The 24103-nt window shown below is 52.6% G+C and overlaps 1 protein-coding gene across 2 annotated transcripts in view; it reads left to right on the top strand.

The window, feature by feature from the left end:
* COL2A1 (collagen type II alpha 1 chain) overlaps window positions 1–13832 on the top strand; it is a gene marked incomplete at its 5' end in the record, with an annotated part of 31057 nt that extends 17225 nt beyond the window's left edge. For both annotated transcript variants that reach the window (XM_080810646.1, XM_080810647.1), the window contains 33 exons: window positions 114–167; window positions 527–634; window positions 1025–1078; window positions 1160–1258; window positions 1412–1465; window positions 1879–1977; window positions 2366–2419; window positions 2804–2857; window positions 3167–3220; window positions 3429–3482; window positions 3691–3735; window positions 3895–3993; window positions 4214–4321; window positions 4630–4683; window positions 4957–5010; window positions 5371–5424; window positions 5775–5828; window positions 6127–6234; window positions 6776–6829; window positions 7267–7320; window positions 8043–8204; window positions 8416–8523; window positions 8735–8842; window positions 9161–9214; window positions 9375–9482; window positions 9698–9751; window positions 9903–10010; window positions 10265–10318; window positions 10721–10828; window positions 11186–11474; window positions 12144–12331; window positions 12524–12766; window positions 13249–13832. In XM_080810646.1, coding sequence (XP_080666772.1) covers window positions 114–167; window positions 527–634; window positions 1025–1078; window positions 1160–1258; window positions 1412–1465; window positions 1879–1977; window positions 2366–2419; window positions 2804–2857; window positions 3167–3220; window positions 3429–3482; window positions 3691–3735; window positions 3895–3993; window positions 4214–4321; window positions 4630–4683; window positions 4957–5010; window positions 5371–5424; window positions 5775–5828; window positions 6127–6234; window positions 6776–6829; window positions 7267–7320; window positions 8043–8204; window positions 8416–8523; window positions 8735–8842; window positions 9161–9214; window positions 9375–9482; window positions 9698–9751; window positions 9903–10010; window positions 10265–10318; window positions 10721–10828; window positions 11186–11474; window positions 12144–12331; window positions 12524–12766; window positions 13249–13395 — 3099 coding nt within the window. In that variant the 3' untranslated portion in view covers window positions 13396–13832. The remainder of the gene's footprint in view (window positions 1–113; window positions 168–526; window positions 635–1024; window positions 1079–1159; window positions 1259–1411; window positions 1466–1878; window positions 1978–2365; window positions 2420–2803; window positions 2858–3166; window positions 3221–3428; window positions 3483–3690; window positions 3736–3894; window positions 3994–4213; window positions 4322–4629; window positions 4684–4956; window positions 5011–5370; window positions 5425–5774; window positions 5829–6126; window positions 6235–6775; window positions 6830–7266; window positions 7321–8042; window positions 8205–8415; window positions 8524–8734; window positions 8843–9160; window positions 9215–9374; window positions 9483–9697; window positions 9752–9902; window positions 10011–10264; window positions 10319–10720; window positions 10829–11185; window positions 11475–12143; window positions 12332–12523; window positions 12767–13248) is intronic.
* Window positions 13833–24103: the final 10271 nt, after the last annotated feature.

Here is a 24103-nt window from a genome sequence, read left to right as displayed (position 1 = left end):
ACAGTCAAACCCCGCCATCCCTCCTTCCTGCGCTCACGCCGGCGTCCTTGGGAATTGAGGGTGGGTCCGTGGAGGGAACCCCGTGCGATAACCTGCCTTTCTCTTTCCCCAAGGGCGAGCCTGGTATTGCTGGCTTCAAGGGTGAACAAGGCCCCAAGGGAGAACCTGTGAGTATCTGCCCACCAGTCTCGGGCCCACAGCCAGCCCCCAGCCCTGCTCCTCTGTAGCCCCATCCCCTAATCTGGGACCTCTCAGGTTGTGTCGGGAGGAGGGGAGGTACAGGTTGAGAAGCTGATGCAGCTTAAGCTCTCATCTTTGGTTTGACCAATTGGAACAGTTTCAACTTTCCACCCTCACTCCTCCCACTGAGCCACTTCTGCTCTCCCTGAGCTGATCCTTTACAGCCCTCCTTCCCCAGTCCCCCCAGCCTTGAAACAATGGCCAAGGCCGCTCTCCACCTGCCAGGCCAGTAACCACCCGGCACCCCATGAAGACTCACCCCGTTTCTCTTTTGTGCGGTTCTCAGGGCCCTGCTGGCCCCCAAGGAGCCCCTGGTCCTGCTGGTGAAGAAGGCAAACGAGGGGCCCGTGGAGAGCCTGGTGGTGCTGGGCCCGTCGGTCCCCCCGGAGAGAGAGTAAGTGGGCTGGGAGTCCCCACTTTCTGTGGGCTGTGTCCTGGATGGGGAAGTTGTCTTTGCGGCTCTGTGTTCTGGCCAAGTCCTGTGGCCTAAGTATCAGATTCCCCTCTTCTCCACTCACTGCCGTGGGGACAGCGAACCTGCTTATTTGCACCACCCCACCCCCACCCCCCACCCCCAGGATGGCATGAAGCAGTTTGAGCTGCTCACCAGGACAGGCCTGGGAAGTTAATCTCTTGGAATCTTGCCCGCCGTAGCTACTGCCCCACAGAAGTGGTGGTTTGTGGGTTGGTGGGATTGCTCTCCTGAAGCCGGGGAAGGCGCTCTATGCGATTGGGTCAGGGACCATTCTAACTCACTACCTGTCCTCCTCCCGCTTCCTTCTAGGGCGCTCCTGGTAACCGTGGTTTCCCAGGTCAGGATGGTCTGGCAGGTCCAAAGGTGAGTGGGGGACAAGGAGCTGGGATTCCCGCAGTGCTGATCAGATGGCCTCCTGCTGACTCCCTGAATCCTTTTGTGTAGGGAGCCCCTGGGGAGCGAGGGCCCAGTGGCCTTGCTGGTCCCAAAGGAGCCAATGGTGACCCTGGCCGTCCTGGAGAGCCTGGCCTTCCTGGAGCCCGGGTGAGTAGCCGAGCTGCTTTTGCTCTTGACTTCCAGCTCTGAGCCAAGTCCCTGTGCCCTTCCCCACCTGCTCCCTCCAACCCTGTGCGGCCAGGATTGGGAGGGCCTGGGATCTTCCCTGACACCCATCCTCTCTCTCTCTCCTGAACAAAGGGTCTCACTGGTCGCCCTGGTGATGCTGGTCCTCAAGGCAAAGTTGGTCCTTCTGTAAGTCTCCCATCTGGGACTGTTGGGAGGAGTTGGAGGTGGGATGTCTGTGGGGAGGCAGGTGGTATGAGACAGGATTTGGGGTGGGGGCAGCTTGTGAATTATGAGAATGGTGGGGAGGGGCTGATGGCAGACATCAGCCCAGGTGTGGAGCTCTGAAAAGGCTACCTTCTCGTGCATTTGGGCCTTTCTTTGGAGGAAGACAAAGCCTGGTGTGCACTTCTAGGGGCGCTGCTCCTCACTGAAGCCTGCCTTGTTGCTGGCAGCGTCTGCACGTGTGGTGTGGGCTGCTGGCCAAAACCGTGGTCAGCCCCTCGAGCCCCATGCTGCCAACGTGGGGGCACTTGGTAGATGCTGGAGGGACAGAGGTGGTCAGAGTGTCCACATTCTGACCATGCTGTCCTCTCTTTCAGGGAGCCCCTGGTGAAGATGGTCGCCCTGGTCCTCCAGGTCCTCAGGGCGCTCGTGGGCAGCCTGGTGTCATGGGTTTCCCTGGCCCCAAAGGTGCCAACGTAAGTCACAACCTGCCCTTCCATTTCCTTCCACACGGTGTGACCTCTCTCCTCGCCCCCTGGAGAAAGGAGCGACTCCTGAATAGTTACCCATGGACAGTTATGAGTGGGAGCCCCGGTGCCCTGGGCAGCCTGGGCCTCTGTGTCCTGCAGGAGTGCATGTGATCTGGGGAACCCGGGGCTCCTGAGAGCTTCAGAGCTCCTCAGCCATGACATGGGTCCACGGGGCAGTGCTGTCACACTCCCAAGCGGAAGAGGGGGTGCGGACCCTTGGCTTGAGCTTTTGCTATCCCGCAGGCTATGGCCCCGAGCCCCAGGCTCCCCAGCCTGTTCTACCCGCCTCTCCTACCACAACCCTCCCTCCATGGTACTGCCCTTTCTCCTCCAGGGTGAGCCTGGCAAGGCTGGTGAGAAGGGACTGCCTGGTGCTCCTGGTTTGAGAGTAAGTAGCCTGCCTCCCTGTCCCCATGCTGGTGCCAGCTGGACGTGTGCAGAGGGAGCCGCAGCCCCTGGCCTGCTCCTGGAGTCCTCATCAGCAGGGGGATTCCTGTGGCAGCGCCCCTACAGCTCTGGGCCCTTTGGGAGTCCACACAAAGAGACTTCTGGCTGCTCTTGGTCAGAAGCCCAGGGACAGAAGGAAGACACCCACACTGAGGAAGGCTGGGAAATGGAGGGGCCCAGGGAAAGAAAAGGGTAGAAATGGAATTTGGGTTGGGGGATCATGGAGGTCTGGAGTCTCTGGGCCACCAAGTATACCTGCTCAGCGCTGGGGTCTGCAGAACTGAGGGACGTGGGTCATGCCATTACCCCTTTCTCTCCTCTCTAGGGTCTTCCCGGCAAAGATGGCGAGACAGGTGCTGCAGGACCCCCTGGACCCGCCGTAAGTCCCTGCCTCGCCTCTGTGGGTGGCCCAGTGGGCATGGGGGTGGTGGCACAGAGGCCAGGGAACTCAGGCCCACCTGGTGTGATGAGGATCTGGGCTCCCCTGAGACACCAGACCCACCCTCAGCCGAGGCAGTGTGCATCCCACCGCCGTTTCAGGAGTGCAGGTCATCAGTGGGAGAAGAACAAGGGTCGCATGCATGCACAGCTTCCGCAGGCAGCCCTTCCACTGTCCCTGCAGTCCCCTCTGGCCGAGGCTGTCTGATTCTGCAGTCCTGGCTCAGGCCACCTTTGTTTCCCTCTGTAGGGACCTGCTGGTGAACGAGGCGAGCAGGGTGCTCCTGGGCCATCTGGGTTCCAGGTAGGTGGCTGGACTGGGCCCTCTCTTCCATTCTTCCTGTGTCCAGGACTCTGTGGGCAGCAGCAGGCATCCCTCCTGAGGGGGACGGGGCGGGGGGGTGGTGGTGAGGATTTCCTACTGTCCTGGATTCTGTCTGGTGCTGGGGCTCCCTGGAGGGCTGGGGAAGTAAACTCACTCCTTTGCTAACGCATGTCACTTTGCCTTCTAGGGACTTCCTGGCCCTCCTGGTCCCCCAGGTGAAGGTGGAAAACCAGGTGACCAGGTGAGTATGGGGCTCTTTGAACCTGCAAACCACTTAGATGGGAAGATCTCGTCTGATGCCCAGGAGGCAAGGGCAGGAGGATTCCAGGGTCCCCGTAAAGCCTCCACAGAGGACAGTCCGAGCTCAGCCTCTGGTGTGAGGGCTGTTCTGCCCTGGATGGGGGACAGAAAATCTTTTGCTCTCTCTCACATCCTTCTTTGTTCCCCAGGGTGTTCCCGGTGAAGCTGGAGCCCCCGGCCTCGTGGGTCCCAGGGTGAGTGTCGGCCATTTCTGGTAGTCCCCTCCGGCCTGCCCTCTCCCTGTGCCGTTCTGTCAGTGCACCTGTAGTGCTCTGCCGCCCCCCACCCCGTGTTTTTCCCTGGGCCTCTGCCCCCCTCTCTTATGTGATTGCTCCATGGTGTCTCTACCACAGGGTGAAAGAGGTTTCCCAGGCGAACGTGGCTCTCCCGGGGCCCAGGGCCTCCAGGGCCCCCGTGGCCTCCCCGGCACTCCTGGCACGGACGGTCCCAAAGTAAGTGAGGCTGTTGGGGTTGTGTGGGCCAGCCCGGGAGGTCCTGCTGGGGGAGAGGGAAGAACGGGAAGTACTCAGGAGAAAAGAAGATAGGAGGAGGGCAGATGGAAGACAAGACAGAAAGGGGGTTGGCAGAGGAGGAAGAGAAGGAAAGGAGGCTTGGGTGCTGGGATCCTGCGCAGGCGCTGCCCAACACAGACTCCCTCCCCCCACCCCACAGGGTGCATCTGGCCCGGCTGGTCCCCCTGGGGCTCAGGGCCCTCCAGGTCTGCAAGGGATGCCTGGTGAGAGGGGAGCAGCTGGCATCGCTGGGCCCAAGGGAGACAGGGTGAGTACCAGGGTGACCGCGTCTCCCCGAAAGCCACGCTTCCCTGCCCCACACTCACCCCTCCCCCTCTCCCCACAGCACCTGGGTGGGGAGGTCCCTAGTTAAATGTCTTGAGGATCTTGGAAACCCCTCTGGGCTTCTGTTTGCCTCTTAGTGACACCCTCCCCAAGCCCCTGTCTCCCTCCTCTCACCCTGAAGCCACAGCAAATCCTGTTGGGCTGGGAGCTGAGCTCCACCTGGAGCCTCAGTGAGGGGGAGACTGGGCTGGAGTACCTGCCCTGAGGTGGCCCATCTTCTCTATCCCACAGGGTGACGTTGGTGAGAAAGGCCCCGAGGGAGCCCCCGGGAAGGACGGTGGACGAGTAAGTGAATGCTGGTTGTGGGCGCCCTGGGAACCCCACAGGTCTCCAGCCCTGCACTCTGGGGACAGGAGGGTGGCGTGTGCGTGCACCCCCTGCTCCTCTCAGTTGTGCAGACTGGGCAGCTCTGGGGACTCTCCCAACAAAACTGGGAGTTCTAGGGGCGTGGGAAGGTGCACCAAGGCCCAGCAGGTGTGAGGTCCTAGACTCCCTGCTGGGCTCCACATCCCTGGTCAACTCTTCTGTCTCCCTCACATTTGTCTCCTTGCTCCCCAGGGCCTGACTGGTCCCATTGGCCCCCCTGGCCCCGCTGGTGCCAATGGTGAGAAGGTGAGTTCCTCTCTCTGGCTCGCCTCCTCATCACACCTCTCCACCTCCTGCCAAAGACTGCTGTCTCTCCTCCTCACTCAACAGCTGGCCCCCTCCTGCCTAGTGGGGGGCTGCAAGCAGTGAGGGTTGGGAGTCTTAAGAGCAGAGTCTCTGGCTGTGTGCCCTGTCCCGCGGAGCCACTGTGGGGAGTGGGGTCGGTGGCAGGCCTGCATCCAGCAGAGGCCCAGGAAGGTGGGCTGGAAGCAACAAGGAAAACACAGACCATCCCTTGTGAGGCCTCTTGGTTGCACTTTGCTTTTGAAGGGCCCTCCTGGGCCCCTATCCCTTATGCATGGCTCTTGTCCCCCCTCCCCGCCTTAGGGAGAAGTTGGCCCTCCCGGTCCTGCAGGAACTGCTGGTGCTCGAGGTGCCCCCGTGAGTATCTGCCCCAGAAGCCGGTCCTGTCCCCAGGGCCAGGAGCAGAGAAGCAGCTCTGCCTTGCAGCATGGCCCTTTGGGCCTGGGGGTGGGAGGAGAGATGTGAAAGAACTCTCCATGGTGTGGTCAGCGTGGAGAGCCTCAGGTTGCCAGATCCTCTGACCAAGAGAGGCTTTCTGACTTTCATCCCCTGTCTTTAGGACAGGGCTTCCCGGAGGCTACTTTGGGGGTCCTCCCTCGGGGGTGACTGTGCAAAGGCTGGGTGGGGCCGGAGGGCTCTGGCTTAAAGGAGGGGACAGAAGCAGGCAGGCATGGGGCCTTACTGCTAATGGGCCCCTTCTCTCACAGGGTGAACGTGGAGAGACTGGACCCCCCGGGCCCGCTGGATTCGCAGGACCTCCTGTGAGTGTCCACCCTCCTTCCCAGCCCTCCGCTCAGGCCAGCTCGAAACCTGAAGGCACCTTCCTGTGGGGGCGGGAGGAATAGAATTTAGAATAGAATTCTCTCCTTGCACCTCTGCATTGACCTCACAGTCCCATCTTAGAGCAGCCTTCGGGCCAGGGCGGACACATCCTCACTCATTCACCTGCTCACCAACCCTCCTACCCACCCACCCACTCACCCAGCCTCTGGCCCTTTCGGAAGAACCTGGAGTATCTGGCTTGCCTCTCATTCCCCCACTTCCTCCTCCTTGAGACAGGGTGCTGATGGCCAGCCAGGGGCCAAGGGCGAGCAAGGAGAGGCCGGCCAGAAAGGTGATGCTGGTGCCCCAGGTCCTCAAGGCCCCTCTGGAGCTCCTGGGCCTCAGGTGAGTAGCAGTGAGCTCCCCCAGGGAGTGTTCCCATGGGGCAGGGGTGTCTGGGTACGGGGGAGGGGCGCAGACAGGCAGAGAATAGCCAGGAGGCCTAGGTGTAGCCCCGCCGAGTCTCAGCCTCTCAGCCTGGCAGACACTGCCCCAGCTGCAGAAGGGAGAGATTGTGGGAGGAATCTCTGCTCAGGGATAAAGGTTTCAAAGTAGCTAAATTGACTTTCATTGTCTGGGGGGCAGGCTGAGGACAGAGAGCCTGGGACAAGCAGCCAGGCTCTGGGGAGGGATGGGGCAGACATTGGCCCAGCTCTGCAGGTACCAGATGGGCCTTTCCTCCCTGAGGTCTTCTAGTACGTGAGTCTGTCTTGGCAGGGGTAGCAGGCCCCTCCGTGATGGCTTCTCCAGCCAAAAAGGCTACACCTTTCAAAACCTAGCTCTCAGGCGTCCATTGTTGGGGGCATCAGACAGGCCCTATGCCCAGAAGTTCATAGCCCTCCTCTGGGTGACCGGGCCTCACTGTTCCTCCCTCCTTCCTTCCCAGGGTCCTACTGGTGTGACTGGTCCTAAAGGAGCCCGAGGTGCTCAAGGTCCCCCGGTGAGTCATGTCCCCCTTCCCACCAGGTGGGGTGGAGGGGACTATGGGGGCAGCAACTTCTCCCACGCCTCCACTCTGGCCCATCTCACGAAGAAGGCCTAGGCAGAGGTGGCCGCGCTGCTGTTCTGGGACTGACCCACCTCCTTTCTCCCTGTTGCTTTTGCCCCCAGCCTGAGCCCATCCCACAGCTGGGGAAGAGAGCCCTTCACCGCTGGTATGCGGTGGTCCTCGGAGGTCTCTGGTCCTAGGCAGCCCCCTGTAGGAGCTGGAGGCAGGGAAGCTGCAGCTTCCTGACCCAGGGCCAGACCCCACGGGCCCTTTCCCCCTCGATGGCTGTCCTTGTCCCTTGGCACAACAGCCTCTGAGACCCACCACCATCTGAGTCTTGGGCCTCCAGAGGGCCTGCAGGATTCACGGCCTCTCTTCCCCTCACACAGGGAGCCACTGGATTCCCCGGAGCTGCTGGCCGTGTCGGACCCCCAGGCTCCAATGTAAGTGATGCTCCTGGCTGGTTCCTGCCTTTCTCCTGGCATGAGAGACACAGAGGGGGATTGAAGAGGCCAGTACAGCCCCATAGCAGGGACCCAAAGAGCCCAGGCTGGCTCCCCTCCCTTCGTACCTGTTCCCACTCCAGGGACAAGTAGTTAGTTAACTGATCGTGGGGACCTATTCTCTTCATAACTGACCCTCTTGCTGGCCGAGGGCAACCCTCCCTGCTGACTTGGGCTCGACCCTCAGACTTCTGGCTCGGGGGGCAGGACAGGCAGACACAGTCACCTTGACACATTTCTAGAGCAGGCTCTGCGCTCCCGGCCTCTACAAACTCTGCATCTTGCCCCTCTGGGAGCTTGCCAGGGAGGCGAGGCAGGACGTCTCCCAGCTTACCACCACCCCTCGCAGGAGGAGTGCATACCTAAGCTTAGGAGGGGCAGGGCTCCAGCTGTTCCTGGAAGAGCAGTTCGATTGAGGCCGAGAGGGAGCAGGCAGAAGGAAGTCCAAGTAGAGCAGAAAAGGCAACTGCAAGGGCTGAAGAAGCCTGGGCTGGCTGCTCACAGCACCCTCGGGGGAGAGAGGATGGAAGAGATGCACCGGGTGGGGGTCAGGCTGTCCTTCATGCGGAGGGAGTCCCGGGGGGAGATGGCCACCCCTGGGCTTTGGCAGCCTGGATGGAGCAGGGTGAGAAGAGTTCTCCTTTCTTGCATGGCTCTTCTAGGGAAACCCTGGGCCCCCTGGTCCCCCTGGTCCTTCTGGAAAAGATGGTCCCAAAGGCGCTCGAGGAGACAGTGGCCCCCCTGGCCGTGCCGGTGACCCTGGTCTCCAAGGTCCTGCTGGACCCCCTGGCGAGAAGGGAGAGCCCGGAGATGACGGTCCCTCTGTAAGTCCCTCACAGGCCGGGGCTGAGGAGTCTCTGGAGCTCACAGAGCCCAGAGTGGAAGGGGCTGCCGGGGAGGGGCGGCTGCCAGGGAGGGGCCGCTGCTGGGGTGGGAAGAGGGCAGGTCCCTGTGGGTGGCAGCCAGGCTGGGTGTGGATGGCTGGGTCACTCGAGGTCGCAGCTCACGTTCTCACTCCCGTCTCCTCTCTCTTAGGGTCCTGATGGTCCTCCAGGTCCCCAAGGTCTGGCTGGTCAGAGGGGTATCGTTGGTCTACCTGGGCAGCGCGGTGAGAGAGGATTCCCGGGCTTGCCTGGGCCATCGGTGAGTGAGGGATGCCCCTTCCTCTGGGGAGTGGGACCCGGTCCAGCTTCGCACACTGCGCTCCAGAAACACCACCACCCTCTGAGGCTCCCACCCACTCCGCACCCTCCAAGCTCTCCCTCTGTCAGCCTGTTCTTTGGGAAGGCTCAGCGGGTCCTGCGCCAGGATTCTTTCGAGTGCACACTCATTGTCCCTGTCTCTGTCCCTCCAGGGTGAGCCTGGCAAGCAGGGAGCTCCTGGTGCATCTGGTGACCGAGGTCCCCCCGGCCCCGTGGGTCCTCCTGGCTTGACCGGTCCTGCCGGTGAACCTGGACGAGAGGTGAGCCTTGGGATGCATGGTGGGTGGCTGTTCACAGGGAGAGGGGGCCAGCCCAGTCCTGGGGCCCTGCAGGAGGGCACAGCAGGACGCGCTGATAGGCCCACGTGCCTGGCTGTGATGGGAAGGTTGTGATGGGGGGGAGAGGGCGCAGGGACTCAGAACCGGTGCCTGGGGAAGAAGGCAGAAAGAAGCTTGGGGAGCTTCCGAAGCTGCAGCTGGATGGAAGGGCACAAGCCTGGGGCTCCCATGGGCAGGGTGGGCAAGCAGATGGGGGCCGGGCAGGGGCAGCTCTCATGGCATCTCGTCTCCCTTGCCCAGGGAAGCCCTGGTGCTGACGGCCCCCCTGGCAGAGATGGCGCAGCTGGAGTCAAGGTGAGTGTCTGGGTGTCTCTGTGCAGTAGGACAGGGAGGTCTAACAGCTCTGCCTGGAGTGGCAGGGTGGGGTTAGAGTCTTCTCTTGGTTTGGAAGGACATTTTCTCCATGTCTGTTCTGGAATATTCTTCTCTAAGCCTGAGACCTCTCTCCTAACAGGGTGATCGTGGTGAGGCCGGTGCGGTGGGTGCCCCTGGTGCTCCCGGGCCCCCTGGCTCTCCTGGCCCCGCCGGCCCAACTGGAAAGCAGGGAGACCGAGGAGAAGCTGTAAGTATCCCTACTTCAGTAAAAGCTGGAAGTGGAGGGGGGTGGCCAAGTGAGCTGGGAGCTCACCCCCATGTGCCTGATCCCTAGGCCCTGGGTCCAGGAGGTCTCTGGGCCACGGGAGCTGCAACCTCGGTGCCCAGCCACGGGAAGATGCCAGGGAGGGCCCTCCCTGTCCCACCCTTGCTCTGACGCTGTTTCCACACTCTCCCTCACAGGGTGCACAAGGCCCCATGGGTCCTGCAGGACCGGCTGGAGCCCGGGGAATCCCAGTGAGTATCTGCGTGTCCTCTGTTGGGTTCCCGACGAGGCCAGGTTTGGAGGGCAGTGGGGACCCTGGGGATCCCAGGACTCCTTGACTCAGGTGAGGCCAGCAGCGTGCTCCAGCCTGGCTGACCCAACCTGTGTCTGTCTTATTCCCAGGGCCCTCAAGGTCCCCGAGGTGACAAAGGAGAAGCTGGAGAGGCTGGCGAGAGGGGACTGAAGGGACACCGTGGCTTCACCGGTCTGCAGGGTCTGCCTGGCCCCCCCGTGAGTGGTGTTGTCTATGCATGGCTCCCCAGTGCCTCCCACTGATCAGAGCCCACTCGAGGGTCCCAGGCTGCTCAGTCAACTTGGGATCGCCCCAGGAAATTTCCAGGACTTGCTCCTCCCTCCAACCCCAAGGAAGTAGAAAGGGAATGGGAGAAGAACATGTCCTATGTATGTTCAAGATAGCCTCCCACCCTGGAAGATGGGGCCCTGTCTGTGTTGACCTCTGACCTTTGCCTCTTCCTTCTGCATAGGGTCCTTCTGGAGACCAAGGTGCTTCTGGTCCTGCTGGTCCTTCTGGTCCTAGAGTAAGTGAGATGGAGTGAGCCCTTCCTCGGGAGGCTGGGGGGCAGGCACTGACCAGGCATGCGGGCAAAAGGGAGGCCTCAGAGGGCCTCACTCCACAGTGGAGGTAGGACTGGCTTGGGGTGACCGGGGCCAGAAAAGCCCCTGAGTCCACAGGCTGGGTGAATGTGACAACAGCTCCGGCTGTCGGATGGGCCCCTTGGGAATGGGATCTGACAATGAGGAGCTTAGGCTGGTAGGAGAGCTTCGAGGCCACCCTGCTATTTCTTGGACAAGTGGAGACCCGGCTGGGCTCTGTGACGGAGAAGCATGAAGCGCGGGGCTTCACAGCAGGATGGCCCCCTGAGTGGCGCCCCGCCCTCCCACTGTCCCTTCGTTGATTGCTCTTCTCTCCTGGTGTGCAGGGTCCTCCTGGCCCTGTTGGTCCCTCTGGCAAAGATGGTGCTAATGGAATCCCCGGTCCCATCGGCCCCCCTGGCCCCCGTGGACGGTCAGGCGAAACTGGCCCTGCCGTAAGTGTCCTGACCCCTTCCTCGCAGTCTGGGCTGTCCCCGGTGTCCAGGAAGCTTGTGTGCTCTGGGGCCAAGAGTCTCTTTGAGGGCATCAGCCTGCAGCTAATGATGATAGCATCCTTTATGCTGGGTCTTCCTGGGACATTCAAAGGATCCATGCTTGGTACTGGGCCACAGAAGAGACGGGCTGATGCAGAAGTGGGGAAGGTGCTAGGATTTTCTTGGTCCTGGCCTTCCATAGCCCTCCCTCACCCATGGGACTGGAAGAAGACCCTCTAGTATATTCTAGCAGGGGGAGATGTACCCAGGAGGGGCCTGTCCCTACGATCCCCAGCTGACCATTGTTTCCCGCTACAGGGTCCTCCTGGAAACCCCGGGCCCCCTGGCCCTCCAGGTCCCCCTGGCCCTGGCATCGACATGTCTGCCTTTGCTGGCCTCGGCCAGAGAGAGAAGGGCCCCGACCCCCTGCAGTACATGCGGGCCGACCAGCCAGCTGGTGACCTGAGACAGCACGACGCCGAGGTGGACGCCACGCTCAAGTCCCTCAACAACCAGATCGAGAGCCTGCGCAGCCCCGAGGGCTCACGCAAGAACCCTGCTCGCACCTGCCGGGACCTGAAACTCTGTCACCCTGAATGGAAGAGCGGTGAGCCTGCGAGGCGGGAGCCCTGGCCCCAGAGAGCAGGAAGTCAGCCTGCCAGGCGGGGCCCCTGCAGAACAAGGGAGGAGGCATCCCTGAGCACAGGGCAGAGCCGGGCCTGGAAGATTCTGGCAGATGGCTGAGCCTGCATCCCACAGCAGAGAAGATGCAGCCCGGGCCCTGTCCTGCCATGGCCACGTGGCAGATGGGACATCGGGGGGAGCTCTGTCCACCAGGCAGGCCCTGCTCCTGCCCTTTGGCTTGCACCCCCGTTTAAAGATTTTTTTTTTTTTTTACTTAACAGAGAGAGAGAGGGATCACAAGCAGGCAGAGAGAGAGGCAGGGAGGCAGGCTCCCCTGCTGAGCAGGGATCCCGATGTGGGGCTTGATCCCAGGACTCTGAGATCATGACCTGAGCCAAAGGCAGAGGCTTAACCACTGAGCCACCCAGGCACGCCAACTCGCAGCCCCGTTTAACACCAGACTTTCCCACCTGGGTCTCCTTGCTCCTGGATCCCTGCATCTGCCCTCCCTTTGGCCACTCGTGGCCCTCGCCACCAGCGCCTCTGTCCCTTGTGTCCCCAGAAGCCTTTCCGTCTCTCCCAGGCAGGCCTGGCCCTCGTGGGAGGGTCTGCCTGTCTGAGCCCTGAGAGGATGTCGCCTCCCCACTCGCAGGAGACTACTGGATTGACCCCAACCAGGGCTGCACCTTGGACGCCATGAAGGTTTTCTGCAACATGGAGACTGGTGAGACCTGCGTCTACCCCAGCCCAGCGAACGTTCCCAAGAAGAACTGGTGGAGCAGCAAAGGCAAGGACAAGAAACACATCTGGTTTGGAGAAACCATCAACGGCGGCTTCCACGTGAGTACCTCACTGCTCTGGCCAGAGACGGCGCCTCCAGACTGTGTTCTTCCTGCATCCGAGTTGATGGCACCCCACCCACACGCTCACCCATTTTCTCTGGGGCTTAGGAGGAAGGGAGGGACAGTAGCTTTAACCGTGATCCCATGGGATGCTGTCCCTGGGCCTCACACCACTCCTCTGCCCGAACAGTTCAGCTACGGTGACGACAACCTGGCTCCCAACACTGCCAACGTCCAGATGACGTTCCTACGCCTGCTGTCCACCGAGGGCTCCCAGAACATCACCTACCACTGCAAGAACAGCATCGCCTACCTGGACGAGGCAGCCGGCAACCTCAAGAAGGCCCTGCTCATCCAGGGCTCCAATGACGTGGAGATCCGGGCTGAGGGCAACAGCCGCTTCACATACACCGTCCTGAAGGATGGCTGCACGGTGAGTCAGGCTGGCTGGAGCCTCCAGGGAGATGGGCCGCCTGAGGCCGAGGGCGGGCCCATAGCTGGTGCAGGCCTAAAATGATGGGTTCCTCAGAGGTGTGAGTTGAGGGGTTAGGCAGAGAAGACGGGCAGAGGCACAGGTAAAGGAGGGGTGCTATTTTATCTTCTTCCCTCTCTTGGCTCAGGGAAAAGAAGCCCAACCCAGCATTTCCAGTTACCCCTGTAGGACTGTGGGTCTGTGGGTCAGCCCACAGGTTGGAGCGAAGAGAGGGTCGCTGTAGGGAAGGAAGCCAGGACGGAAGGGGAGCATGGAGGGGGTCTTGCTGGCAGGGACAGGAGTTGAGGTGGAGAGGGCTCTGGCAAGCCAAGGGGAGGTCAGGGGAGCCCCAGAGCACGTTTTGTGTTTTGTGCTCTATGAGGCTCAGCTTTGGGGTCCTGGGCAGCTGGCACTGGACAGTGTCTCCTTTCTTTCTCCCCTAGAAACACACCGGTAAGTGGGGCAAGACTCTGATCGAGTACCGGTCACAGAAGACCTCACGTCTCCCCATCATTGACATTGCGCCCATGGACATAGGAGGGCCCGAGCAGGAATTTGGTGTGGACATAGGGCCTGTCTGCTTCTTGTAAAAACTCAAACCCACAAACACCACAATCCATTGCCAACCCAAAGGACCCAAGTACTTTCCAGTCGCAGTCACTCTAGGGCTCTGCACTGAATGGCTGACCTGACCTGATGTCCATTCACCCCACCCGCTCACAGTGTGGACTTTTCTCCCCTCTCTTTCTAAGAGACCTGAACTGGGCAGACTGCAAAAATAAAATCTCGGTGTTCTATTTATTTATTGTCTTCCTGTAAGACCTTTGGGTCGAGGCAGAGGCAGGAAACTAACTGGTGTGAGTCTAACGCCCCCCGTGAGTGACTGTCCCCAGCCCAGGCAAGAAGAGCCCCCTTCAGGTGCCGGGCGCAGGAACTGAGTGTGTCCTACACAATGGTGCTATTCTGTGTCAAACACCTCTGTATTTTTTAAAACATCAATTGATATTAAAAACAAAAAAATTATTGGAAAATACATTTTGACCTGTGCTTTGTTCTTTATTTTCCCTTAGTCTTTGATTCTGTAGACATGACCAAATGGCCATCCTAAGGCCTTCTTCTGTAGACATTTCAGCCAGGAGGGAGGTCATTAGAGTCACACTGCCTGGTTTAGTAACCTCACACAAACACATACTTGCCTCCTTTTGTAACCTTCACACTGCATGGAACCCAGGAAGGAACTGGGACCAGAGGCCAAGATTTGGAAAGGGGGGGCAGAAAATATAGGCATGACTTGTTCTTGAGTAAACACAAAACACACCTCTAGGGCATGTGGATGGGAAAGTGTGGTCACATCTTGCTGGATAAGGGAGATCAGAGATGCTCCCAAGGGAGGGTGGGGAAGTTGGGGAAGAGGGGCAGGGAGCAAGTCCACAGGAACCCATGCACACAATCAGCCAGTCTTGGTGATCTATTTGTCTGTGTCTTCCTCTAAGACTCTAGGTCAAGGAGAGGTGAAAGTGTTACATGATTGTCCCTACCTTTTATTCCATTTTCTTGCCCCCTCCTCTGGCCCTCCTGTCTCTGCTTCCTGGGCCTGCACTTAAAGCTTCCATGGACTTCCTCCCAATACCAGCCCTATGAATGGATAACCTCCCATTTCTCCCTACCATCAGGGGTCCCTTGCTTTCCAACGACTCCTGTGTGGCACAACGAGGAAACGGCCGCCTTCCCCACTAGAGGGCATGGTGGTGGTGATATGTGCAGTGGGTGGGAGACACGAAACCAATCAAAATCAACAACGGTAGTAATTTATAAAATACGTTTCAAAAGATACCTGGCACTGGCTGATTAAGCCTGAGGACCATCCCTTTCTCTGCCCCTGTCTTCCGTCCCTGCCTCCCACTTCCTCCAGATGAAGGTAGATGGCTTTCCTATTGAAGAAACAACAAAAGTAAAAATACCTAAGACATTTTTGTTGGACTTGTTTGTGTTACTATTCAACGTACAGTGTAAAATTTGTTCAGTAAAGTAGCTTAGCAGGGGTAATTGCTGACAAACTAAAAGAGTAAGATGAAAACATAAGTAAAAATACCTAACTGGAAAAGCTATCGCATAATTTAAAAGTAACCCTTCCATCTGCCAAGAGAGCTAATGCGGGCCAGGGGAGAGCGGTGGGGCATATGGCCGCTTTGAGGACTCCACAAAGGTAGAGCTAAACTGGGGAGCTGCACTCCGCCCTGGAGCTACCCTCCATGAATTCACACTGAAAGCCTCCCTTGGCTTCCTCTGTGGTCACAGCAAAATGTACATCCTTGGTTGCCAGTGCTGGGCTCCGTACCACCGCTCCCTTGTTCCCACTCAGCCTAGAGGGGAAGGTGAGAACAACCGGCTCTGTCACTAATTCCCGTGATCCCTGATGTCCCAGGAAAGGCAAAAGTTCTCTCTGCTGAGAATAGCCTCTCATGATCCCAGCAGGATTCAGTGGACAGACCTGGCTTACTAAAATGAGATCCCTCATATTCATAAAAATGGTATGGTATTAAAAGGCCTTAACTAAGAGCTGGAGCTCAGACTTCCTCAAGTGACCTGGACCCTGAGTAAATCAAAACTTCTGAAATTGGTTTCCCTTCTAACCATGTGAAGGGACACAGAATCTTATGAGTCAAGGGGATGAAGAATCTTACTTATAGTTACTTCTGGAGAAGACTGCAGAGTAAGAGGACCCTAAGCTCACTATGCCACAGATGTATCCCACAGATGTATCCCACAGATACATCTAGAAACATCCACGTCACTGTAAGTAACCCAGAAAATGACACGAATAGTAGCAGAACAGATTCTCTGCAGCTAAACGTAGAGAAGGCCATGTTGGAAATGGTAGAAAGGGCCAAGATATGGTCCAGAACTAAACAGATTTACAGGACTGCCCGTAGGAAGGAGGAACACAAGGGGTGAGGAGAGGGGAGAGAACAGACCCTTGCATCAGAAATCCCCGGCCTGGGGAACTTGCAAAGGGAAAAGAAATTCCTGTAACATTTGGCTTTGAAAACCATGCGGGCAAAACTCTATAGTTTTTACAATCAGCAGGGGCTTAATACCTGGAACTTTAAAAATCAGGCTCAGCTCTGGGAGGGCAAGAAGGGTAGAGGGAATGGAGTCCCTACCCTTAAAGAGACAACATACAAACAGCCCTGCTGAGATACAGCATAGAAGCAGTAGTTTGAAAAATGCCTGGGGTATACGGGAGGGAGATTTGTTTGCTAATCTCAGAGTATGTGCAGGCAGAGCAGGGATCTTCGGGAGACTTCTCCAGGAACAAAGAAGCTGGCAGGCAGCATTTCCCTCCTTTGCCTCCCAGCCTAGACACAAGGACACCTGAGGGAACCAGTGTGATATCAACATTCTGCACCTAGTTTGCTAATAACATCCCCACCCCAGTGTTCTCCTGTGGATATGCCCTCTCCAATCTGGCTGGCCTTGGCCAGAGTTTTGGGCAGCTGTATGTTCTCTCCCACATTGGAAGGGTGCAGAAGTTAGGCCATGAGCCCTGTCCCCATCATGTCCTATGGACCTTTCCCTTCCAATATGCCCTTGGCCAGAGCCTATCCAAAGTGAGCCTGGTAGTCATGCAAACAGCCCTCAGACGGGCCAGCATTCCTCGAAAGGGACTCCTATCCTGGGGGAAGGGGAAGGTACCCATACACACTAGTCCAGCTGTAGCCCCAGCAGTGGGCTGGAGATAGGCAGCTGATGTGATTGCTGACCTCACCAATGAAAGCTTCTCAGGGGACAACACAAGGAAAACACCTGCAGTTTGGTGCTACTACATCTCTGGCAAACATCTGAACTGACTCAAGCCCAAGGTAGCCCCAGACTGGCCCACTAACAACACAGGAACCAAACCCTACCCACAACAGGCAAAGAGAGCTATTGCAGATGACCAGACTGAAGGCAAATGTAGCTCAGCCTCAACAACAGGGCTCATGCAAAACACAGAGGAGTCAGCGCTGAAGCACCGGGTTCTGATGAACAAGAGGACACTGCCTTCTTCAGAAGGCCACTACTTTCAAGAGCGAGAGATGTAGTTGACTTCCCTAACACACAGAAACAGACACGGAGAGTTAGACAAAATGAGGAGATGAAGGGATATATCCCAAATGAAAGATCAGGACAAAAATCACAGAAAGAGAGCTAAACAAAATGGAGATAAGTAGTATGACTACGAGGAGATTTTAAGTAATGGTCATAAAGATACTCACTGTACTGAGAAAAGAGTGGAGGATCTCAGTAACAAAGAGATAGAAAACATTAAAAAAGAACCAATCATGAAAAAGAGATGAAGAACTCAATAACTGAAATAAAAAAATACACTACATGGACTAAATAGTAGACTAAAGGAAGCAGAAGAACGGATCAGTGACCTGAAGGACAGAGTAATGGAAAGCAGGAAAGCTGAATAGGAGAGGGAGAGAAGGAGAGAGAGGGAGAGATGGAGGGAGGGAGAGAGAGAAAGAGAGAGAGAGAGAAAACAGACTTAGGGAACTCAGTGACTCCATCAAGCATAATAACATTCACATTATAGGTATCTCAAAAGAAGAGAGAGGAAAGAGTGCAGAAAATTTGAAGAAATACTAGCTGAAAACATTCTGAATCTGAGGGAAGGAAACAGAAATCTAGATCCAGCAAAGGGAGCTCCCAACAAAATCAACCCAAGAAGGTCCACAGCAAGGGAAATAGTAATTAAACTGGCAAAAAGTAGTAATAATTTTTAAAGCAGCAGAAGAAAAGTTATAGACAAAAGAAGCCCCATATGGCCATCAGGGGACATTTTGGCAGAACCTTTGTATGCCAGAAGGGAGCAGCATGATATATTCAAAGTGTTGGAAGAAAAATCACTGCAATATTCCACCCAGCAAGGCTATCATTCAGAATAGAAAGAGAGATAAAGACTTTATTGAGAAAACAAAAGTTAGCGGCACCTGGGTAGTTTAGTCAGTTGAGTGTCCAACTCTTGGTTTTGGCTCAGGTCATAATCTCAGCATTGTGAGACTGAGTCCAATCCTGGGCCCTGTGCTCAGCGGTGAGTCTGCTTATGAGCCTCTCTCTCCCTCTCCCTCCTACCCCACTCTCTTTCTCCAAAAAAACAAATAAATAAATCTTAAAAAAAAACAACCAAACAACAACAACCAAATATCCAAAAGTTAAAGGAGTTCATTACCACTAAAAGCCCTACAAGAAATATTAAAGGGAACTCTTGGAGTGGAAAAGAAAGACAATAAGTAGGAATAAGAAAAGTAAGAAGCATAAAAGCAGTAAAAACTGGTATATCTGTGAAAATCAGTAAAGTGATTCACAAAATGAAAGGATATAAAATATGACACCATAGACCTAAAACATGGGGTCAAGGGAGAGGTGTAAAGAATGGGTTCAAACTTAAGCAACCATCAACTTAATATAGACTCCTATATGCCTAATACATTACAGACAAACCTAATGGTCACCACAAATAAAAAACCACTGATAGATATGCAAGGAATAAAGAGCAAGGAATCCAAGTATATTATTAAAGAATGAAAGCAAACTGTGAAAAAGAGCAAGAGAGGAAAGGAACAGAGAAGAACTATAAAAAACAAATATAAAACAAGTAACAAAATGGCAAAAAGTGTTTGCCTATCAAAAATTACTTTGATTGTAAATGAATTAAATGCTCCAATCAAAAGACACAGAGTGATGGAACAGATAAAAGAGAAGAGCCATTTATTTGCTGCCTACAGGAGACCCAGTTTGGACATAACGACACATGCAGATTGAAAGTAGAGGGTTGGAAAAGCATTTATCAGCCAAATGGAAGTGCAAAGAAAGCCAGAGTAACAATACTTATATCAGACAAAATAGACTTATGAAGAGACTATAACAAGAGACAAAGAAAGGCACTACATAATCATAAAGGAACAATTCAACAAGAAGATATAACAATTGTAATTATTTATGCACCCAGCATTAGAGCACCCAAATACATAAAGTAGCTACTAATAAACATAAAGAAAATAATAAAGAGTAATACAATAATAGTAGAGGACTTTAACAACTCACTTACATGAATGGACAGACCCTTCAAATAGGATATCAACAAAGAAACAGCTCTGAATGACATATTGGATCAGATGGGTCTAACATACCATCCTGAAACAGCAGAATACATATTCTTTTCAAGTACACATGGAACATTCTCCAGAACAGATCACACATTAGGCCACACATTAGGCCACAAACCCAGCCTCAGCATATTCAAGATCAAAGTCATGCTATGCATCTTTTCTGAATACAATGCTATGAAACTAGAAATCGACTACAGAAAAATACCTGGAAAGAACACAAATACATGGAGGTTAAACATGCTACTAAACAGTGAAGGGTCAACCAAGAATTCAAAAAGGAAATAAAACACAATGGTCCAAAATCTTTGGGATGCAGCAAAATCTGTTCTTTAATTTATTTATTTTTAAAGATTTTATTGTCAGTGAGAGAGAGAGAGACAGAGAATAATCAGGAGCAGCAGCAGGAAGAGCAGGCAGAGGGAGAAGTAGGCTCCTGGTGAATAAGGAACCTGATGTGGGGCTCGATCCCAGGACCCTGGGATCATGACCTGAGCCAAAGGCAGACACTTAAGCAACTGAGCCACCCAGGCATCCCAGCAAAAGCTGTTCTAAGTGGGAAGTTTATAGCAATACAGGCCTACCTCAAGAAGCAAGAAAAATCTCAAATAAACAACCTAACTTTGCACCTAAAGGAGCTAGAAAAAGAACAACAACAACAAAAACAAACAAACAAACAAACAAACAAAAAAACCAGCAAAAGGGAGGAAATAATAAAGATTAGAACAGAAATAAATGATATAGAAACTAAAAACAAAAACGAAAACAAACAAAAAACAAAACAAAACAAAAAACCCCAGAACACATCAGTGAATTCAGAAGCTGGTTCTTTGAAAAGATCAACAAAATTGATAAACCTTTACTTAAACTCATCAAAAAAAGAGGGAGGGAAGAAGGGAGGGAGGGAAAAAGGAAGGGAGGAGGGAGAGAAGGAAGAAAGGGGGGGAGAGAGAGACAGCGGCAGGCAACCTAAATAAAATCACTAATGAAAGAGGAGAAATAACAACCAACACCACAGAAACACAAACAATTTTAACAATATTATGAAAACTTATATGCCAAAAATTGGACAACATTAAGAAATGGGTAAATTCCTATATGCATATAACGTCCCAAAACTGAAGCAAGAAGTAGAAAATTTGAATAGGTAAATTATTAGCAATGAATTGAATCAGTAATCAAAAAACTCCCAACAAACAAAAATCCAGGACCAGACAACTTCATGGGTAAAGTCTATCAAACATTTAAAGAAGAGTTAATACCTATTTAAAAACTATTCCAAAAACTGTAAGAGGAAGGAAATCTTCCAAATTCATTCTATGAGGCTAGTATTACCCCAATACTAAACCCAAATACAGACACCAGAAAAAGTGAGAAATACAGGCCATTGTCTCTCATGAATTTAGATGTAAAAGTCCTCAAAAAATATTAACAAACCAAATCCAACAATACATTAAAAAAATCATATACCATGATCAAGTAGGATTTACTCCCAGGGTATAAGTGTATTTCAATATTCAAATCAATCAAGGTGATACATCACATCAATAAGAGAAAGGATAAAAACCATATGATCATTTCAAAAGATGCAGAAAAAGCATATGACAAAGTATAACACTGATTCATGATAAAAATCCTCCACAAAGTAGGGCTACAGGGAACGTACCTCAGCGTAATAAAGACCATATATGAAAAACCCATAGCCAACATCATAATGGGGAAAAACTGAGAACTTTTCCCCTAAGGTCAGGAACAAGACAAGGATATCCACTCTCACCACTTTTATTCAAGACAGTACTGAAAAGGGGTGCCTGGGTGGCTCAGTGGGTTAAAAGCCTTTGCTTTTGGCTCAGGTCATGAACTCAGGGTCCTGGGATTGAGCCCCGCATCGGGCTTTCTGCTCGGCAGGGAGCCTGCTTCCCCCTCTCTCTCTGCATACTTCTCTGCCTACTTGTGATCTCTGTCTGTCAAATAAATAAATAAATAAATAAATAAATACCTTATTTAAAAAAAAAAAAAAAAAAGAGTACTGAAAGTCCTAGCCCCAGCAATCAGACAAGAAAAAGAAAAGGAGGAGGAAGCAAGTGGTGGAAGAGTAGGAAACTGAAATATCATTAGGTCCCAGGAGTTCAGCTAGATAGTTATCAAACCATTCCAAACACCTACAAACTTAACAGGAGATAGAAGAGAAGAAGAGCAGCAATTCTAGGAACAGAAAATCGACCACTTTCTGAAAGGCAGGACGTGAGAAGAGGTGAGTCCAAAGGGATGGGAAGATAGACTGTGGGGGAGGGGCTGGCTCCCAGCAAGCAGTGGAGCAGCAGAGCACAAAATCAGAACTTTCAGAAGTCTGCTCCACTGCGGGACGTTGCTCCAGAGGCTAAGCCGGGGTGGAGCCCTCGCGGGGACAGTGTGGTCTCAGGACCCACAGGGTCACAGAAAGACCAGGGGTATCTGAACATGGCAGAGCTCCCAGGTATCTGAGCAGGAAAGTGGGCTACAGAGATGGAGCTGAGCAGTAGACTCTCAGCTCAGGGTTAGTGTAAACCATGATCCAAGGTAGAGTCTAGCCACTCCTCTTTAGGCAGAGACCCCACAAGTGGCAGATCCAGGGAGACCCCCCCCCATCTTCCTCCAGGAGGAGTGGCATGGTAGCATGTGGTAGGAATCTGCTGGGTTTAATAGAAACACTCAGTCACAGGCCGGGTAGCACAGAGTGCGGCTGGAAACCAGGGAGATGGGAGAGATTGAGTGTTTTTCTCTGAAGGCACATTGAGGGGTGGGGCCCTGAGCTCTTGGCTCCTCTGGGTCAGAGATTGGGAGGCCACCATTTCCATTCCAGTCCTCCAGAGCTCTACGGAAAACATTCAGGGAACAAAAGCTCCTGAGAGCAAACACAAGCAGATTACTTAGCCTGGCCCCTGGCAAGGGCAGTGCAATTCCACTTCGGGCAAAGACATTTGAGAATCACTGCAACAGGGCCCCTCCCCCAGAAGATCAGCAAGAACATCCAGCCAAGACCAAGCTCACTGATCAAGGACAACAGTGGAACTCCAGAGCTAGGGGAAAGCAACACACAGAATTCATGGCTTTTCACCCATGATCCTTTAATCTTGCAAAGTTAAATTATTTTTTTTCTTATTCTTTTTTTTTAACTTTTCCTCTTTTAATGTTTTTTAACTATTTTATCTTATCAATACCTTTTTTAAAAAGTCTTTTAAAATTTTCATTGTTATAGTCATATTTTATCCCTTCACTGTATTTAACCTTATTTTTTTTTAAATAATTTTTGTTGTTGTTGTTAATTTTTTATTTATTTGACAGAGAGAGAGAGAGCGAGAGAGTGAACATGAGCAGGGGGAGTGGGAGAAGGAGCAGCAGGCTTCCCGTGGAGCAGGGAGCCCGATGCGGGGCTTAATCCCAGGACCCTGGGATTATGACCTGAGCTGAAGGCAGAGGCTTAACAACTACGCCACCCAGGTGCCCCTAACCTTATTTTTTGCATACATATAGGTTTTTTTTCTTTAAAATTTTGGGATACAATAGATCAAAATATACCCTAAATCTAGTGCATGGCTTTGTTCTAGTCTCCAGCCTGATCACATTTTTTTTTTCTTTTTCCAACCAACTTATCTTATCAATCCCTTTTTTAGAATCTTTTTTAAAATTTTCATCTTTACAGTCATATTCCATCCCTTCATCATGTTTACCCTTATTTTGGTGTATATATATGTTTTTCAGTCTTTAAAATTTGGGGAGGTAGTTTCTCCTAAGAGACCAGAATACACCCAAAATCAAGTGGGTGGCTCTGTTCTATTCACCAGTCTAATATATATACTTTTTTATTTTTTATTTTTTAATTTTTTCCCCCTTTCTTCTCCCCCCAGTTTCGGGTCTCTTCTGATTTGGTTAGCGTATATTTTTCCGGGGTCTTTGCCACCCTTTTAGTATTTTTTCTCTCATTCATATATTCTTATCTGGATAAAATGACAAGGCAGAAAAACTCACCACAAAAAAAAAAAAAAAGGAAAAAGAGGCATGGACATCAGTAATATGTCAGAACTAGAGTTCAAAATGATGATTATCAGGTGCTAGCTGGGCTCGAAAAAGGCATGGAAGATATTAGAGCATCCCTTTCTGGAGAAATAAAATCCTTTTCTGGAGAAATAAAAGAACTAAAATCTAACCAAGTTGAAATTTAAAAAGCTATTAATGAGGTGCAATCAAGAATGGAGGCTCTTACTGCTAGGATAAAAGAGGCAGAAGAGAGAATTAGAGATATAGAAGACCAAATGATTGAGAATAAAGAAGCTGAGCAAAAGAGAGACAAACAACTACTGGATCATGAGGGGAGAATTCAAGAGATAAGTGATACCATAAGACGAAACAATATTAGAATAATTGGGATCTCAGAAGAAGAAGAAAGAGAGGGGCAGAAGGTATATTGGAGCAAATTATAGTACAGAATTTCCCTAATATGGCAAAGAGAACAAGCATCAAAATCCAGGAAGCACACAGAAGCCCCCACAAAAATCAATAAAAATAGGTCCACACCCCATCATCTAATAGTAAAACTTACAAGTCTTAGTGACAAAGAGAAAATCCTGAAAGCAGCTCAGGACAAGAAGTCTGTGACATACAATGGTAGAAATATTAGATTGGCAGCAGACTTATCCACAGAGACCTGGCAGGCTACAAAGGACCGGCATGATATATTCAGAGGACTAAATGAGAAAAATATGCAGGCAAGAATACTATATCCAGCTAGGCTGTCACTGAAAACAGAAGGACAGATAAAAAGCTTCCAGGACAAATAAAAATTAAAAGAATTTGCAAACACCAAACCAGCCCTACAGGAAATATTGAAAGGGGTCCTCTAAGCAAACAGAGAGCCTAAAAGTAACAGACCAGAAAGGAACAGAGACAATATACAGTAACAGTCACCTTACAGGCAATACAATGGCACTAAATTAATATCTTTCAATAGTTACTCTGAATGTAAACGGGCTAAATGTGCCAATCAAAAGACCCAGGGTATCAGAATGGATAAAAAAACAAGACCCATCAATATGCTGTCTGCAAGAAACTCATTTTATTTTTTTTTAAGATTTTATTTATTTATTTGATAGACAGGAATCACAAG

The sequence above is a fragment of the Martes martes genome, assembly GCF_963455335.1.
Source record: "Martes martes genome assembly, chromosome: 8".
Classification (NCBI taxonomy): domain Eukaryota; kingdom Metazoa; phylum Chordata; class Mammalia; order Carnivora; family Mustelidae; genus Martes; species Martes martes.
This window is presented reverse-complemented; position numbering and strand designations above follow the sequence as displayed.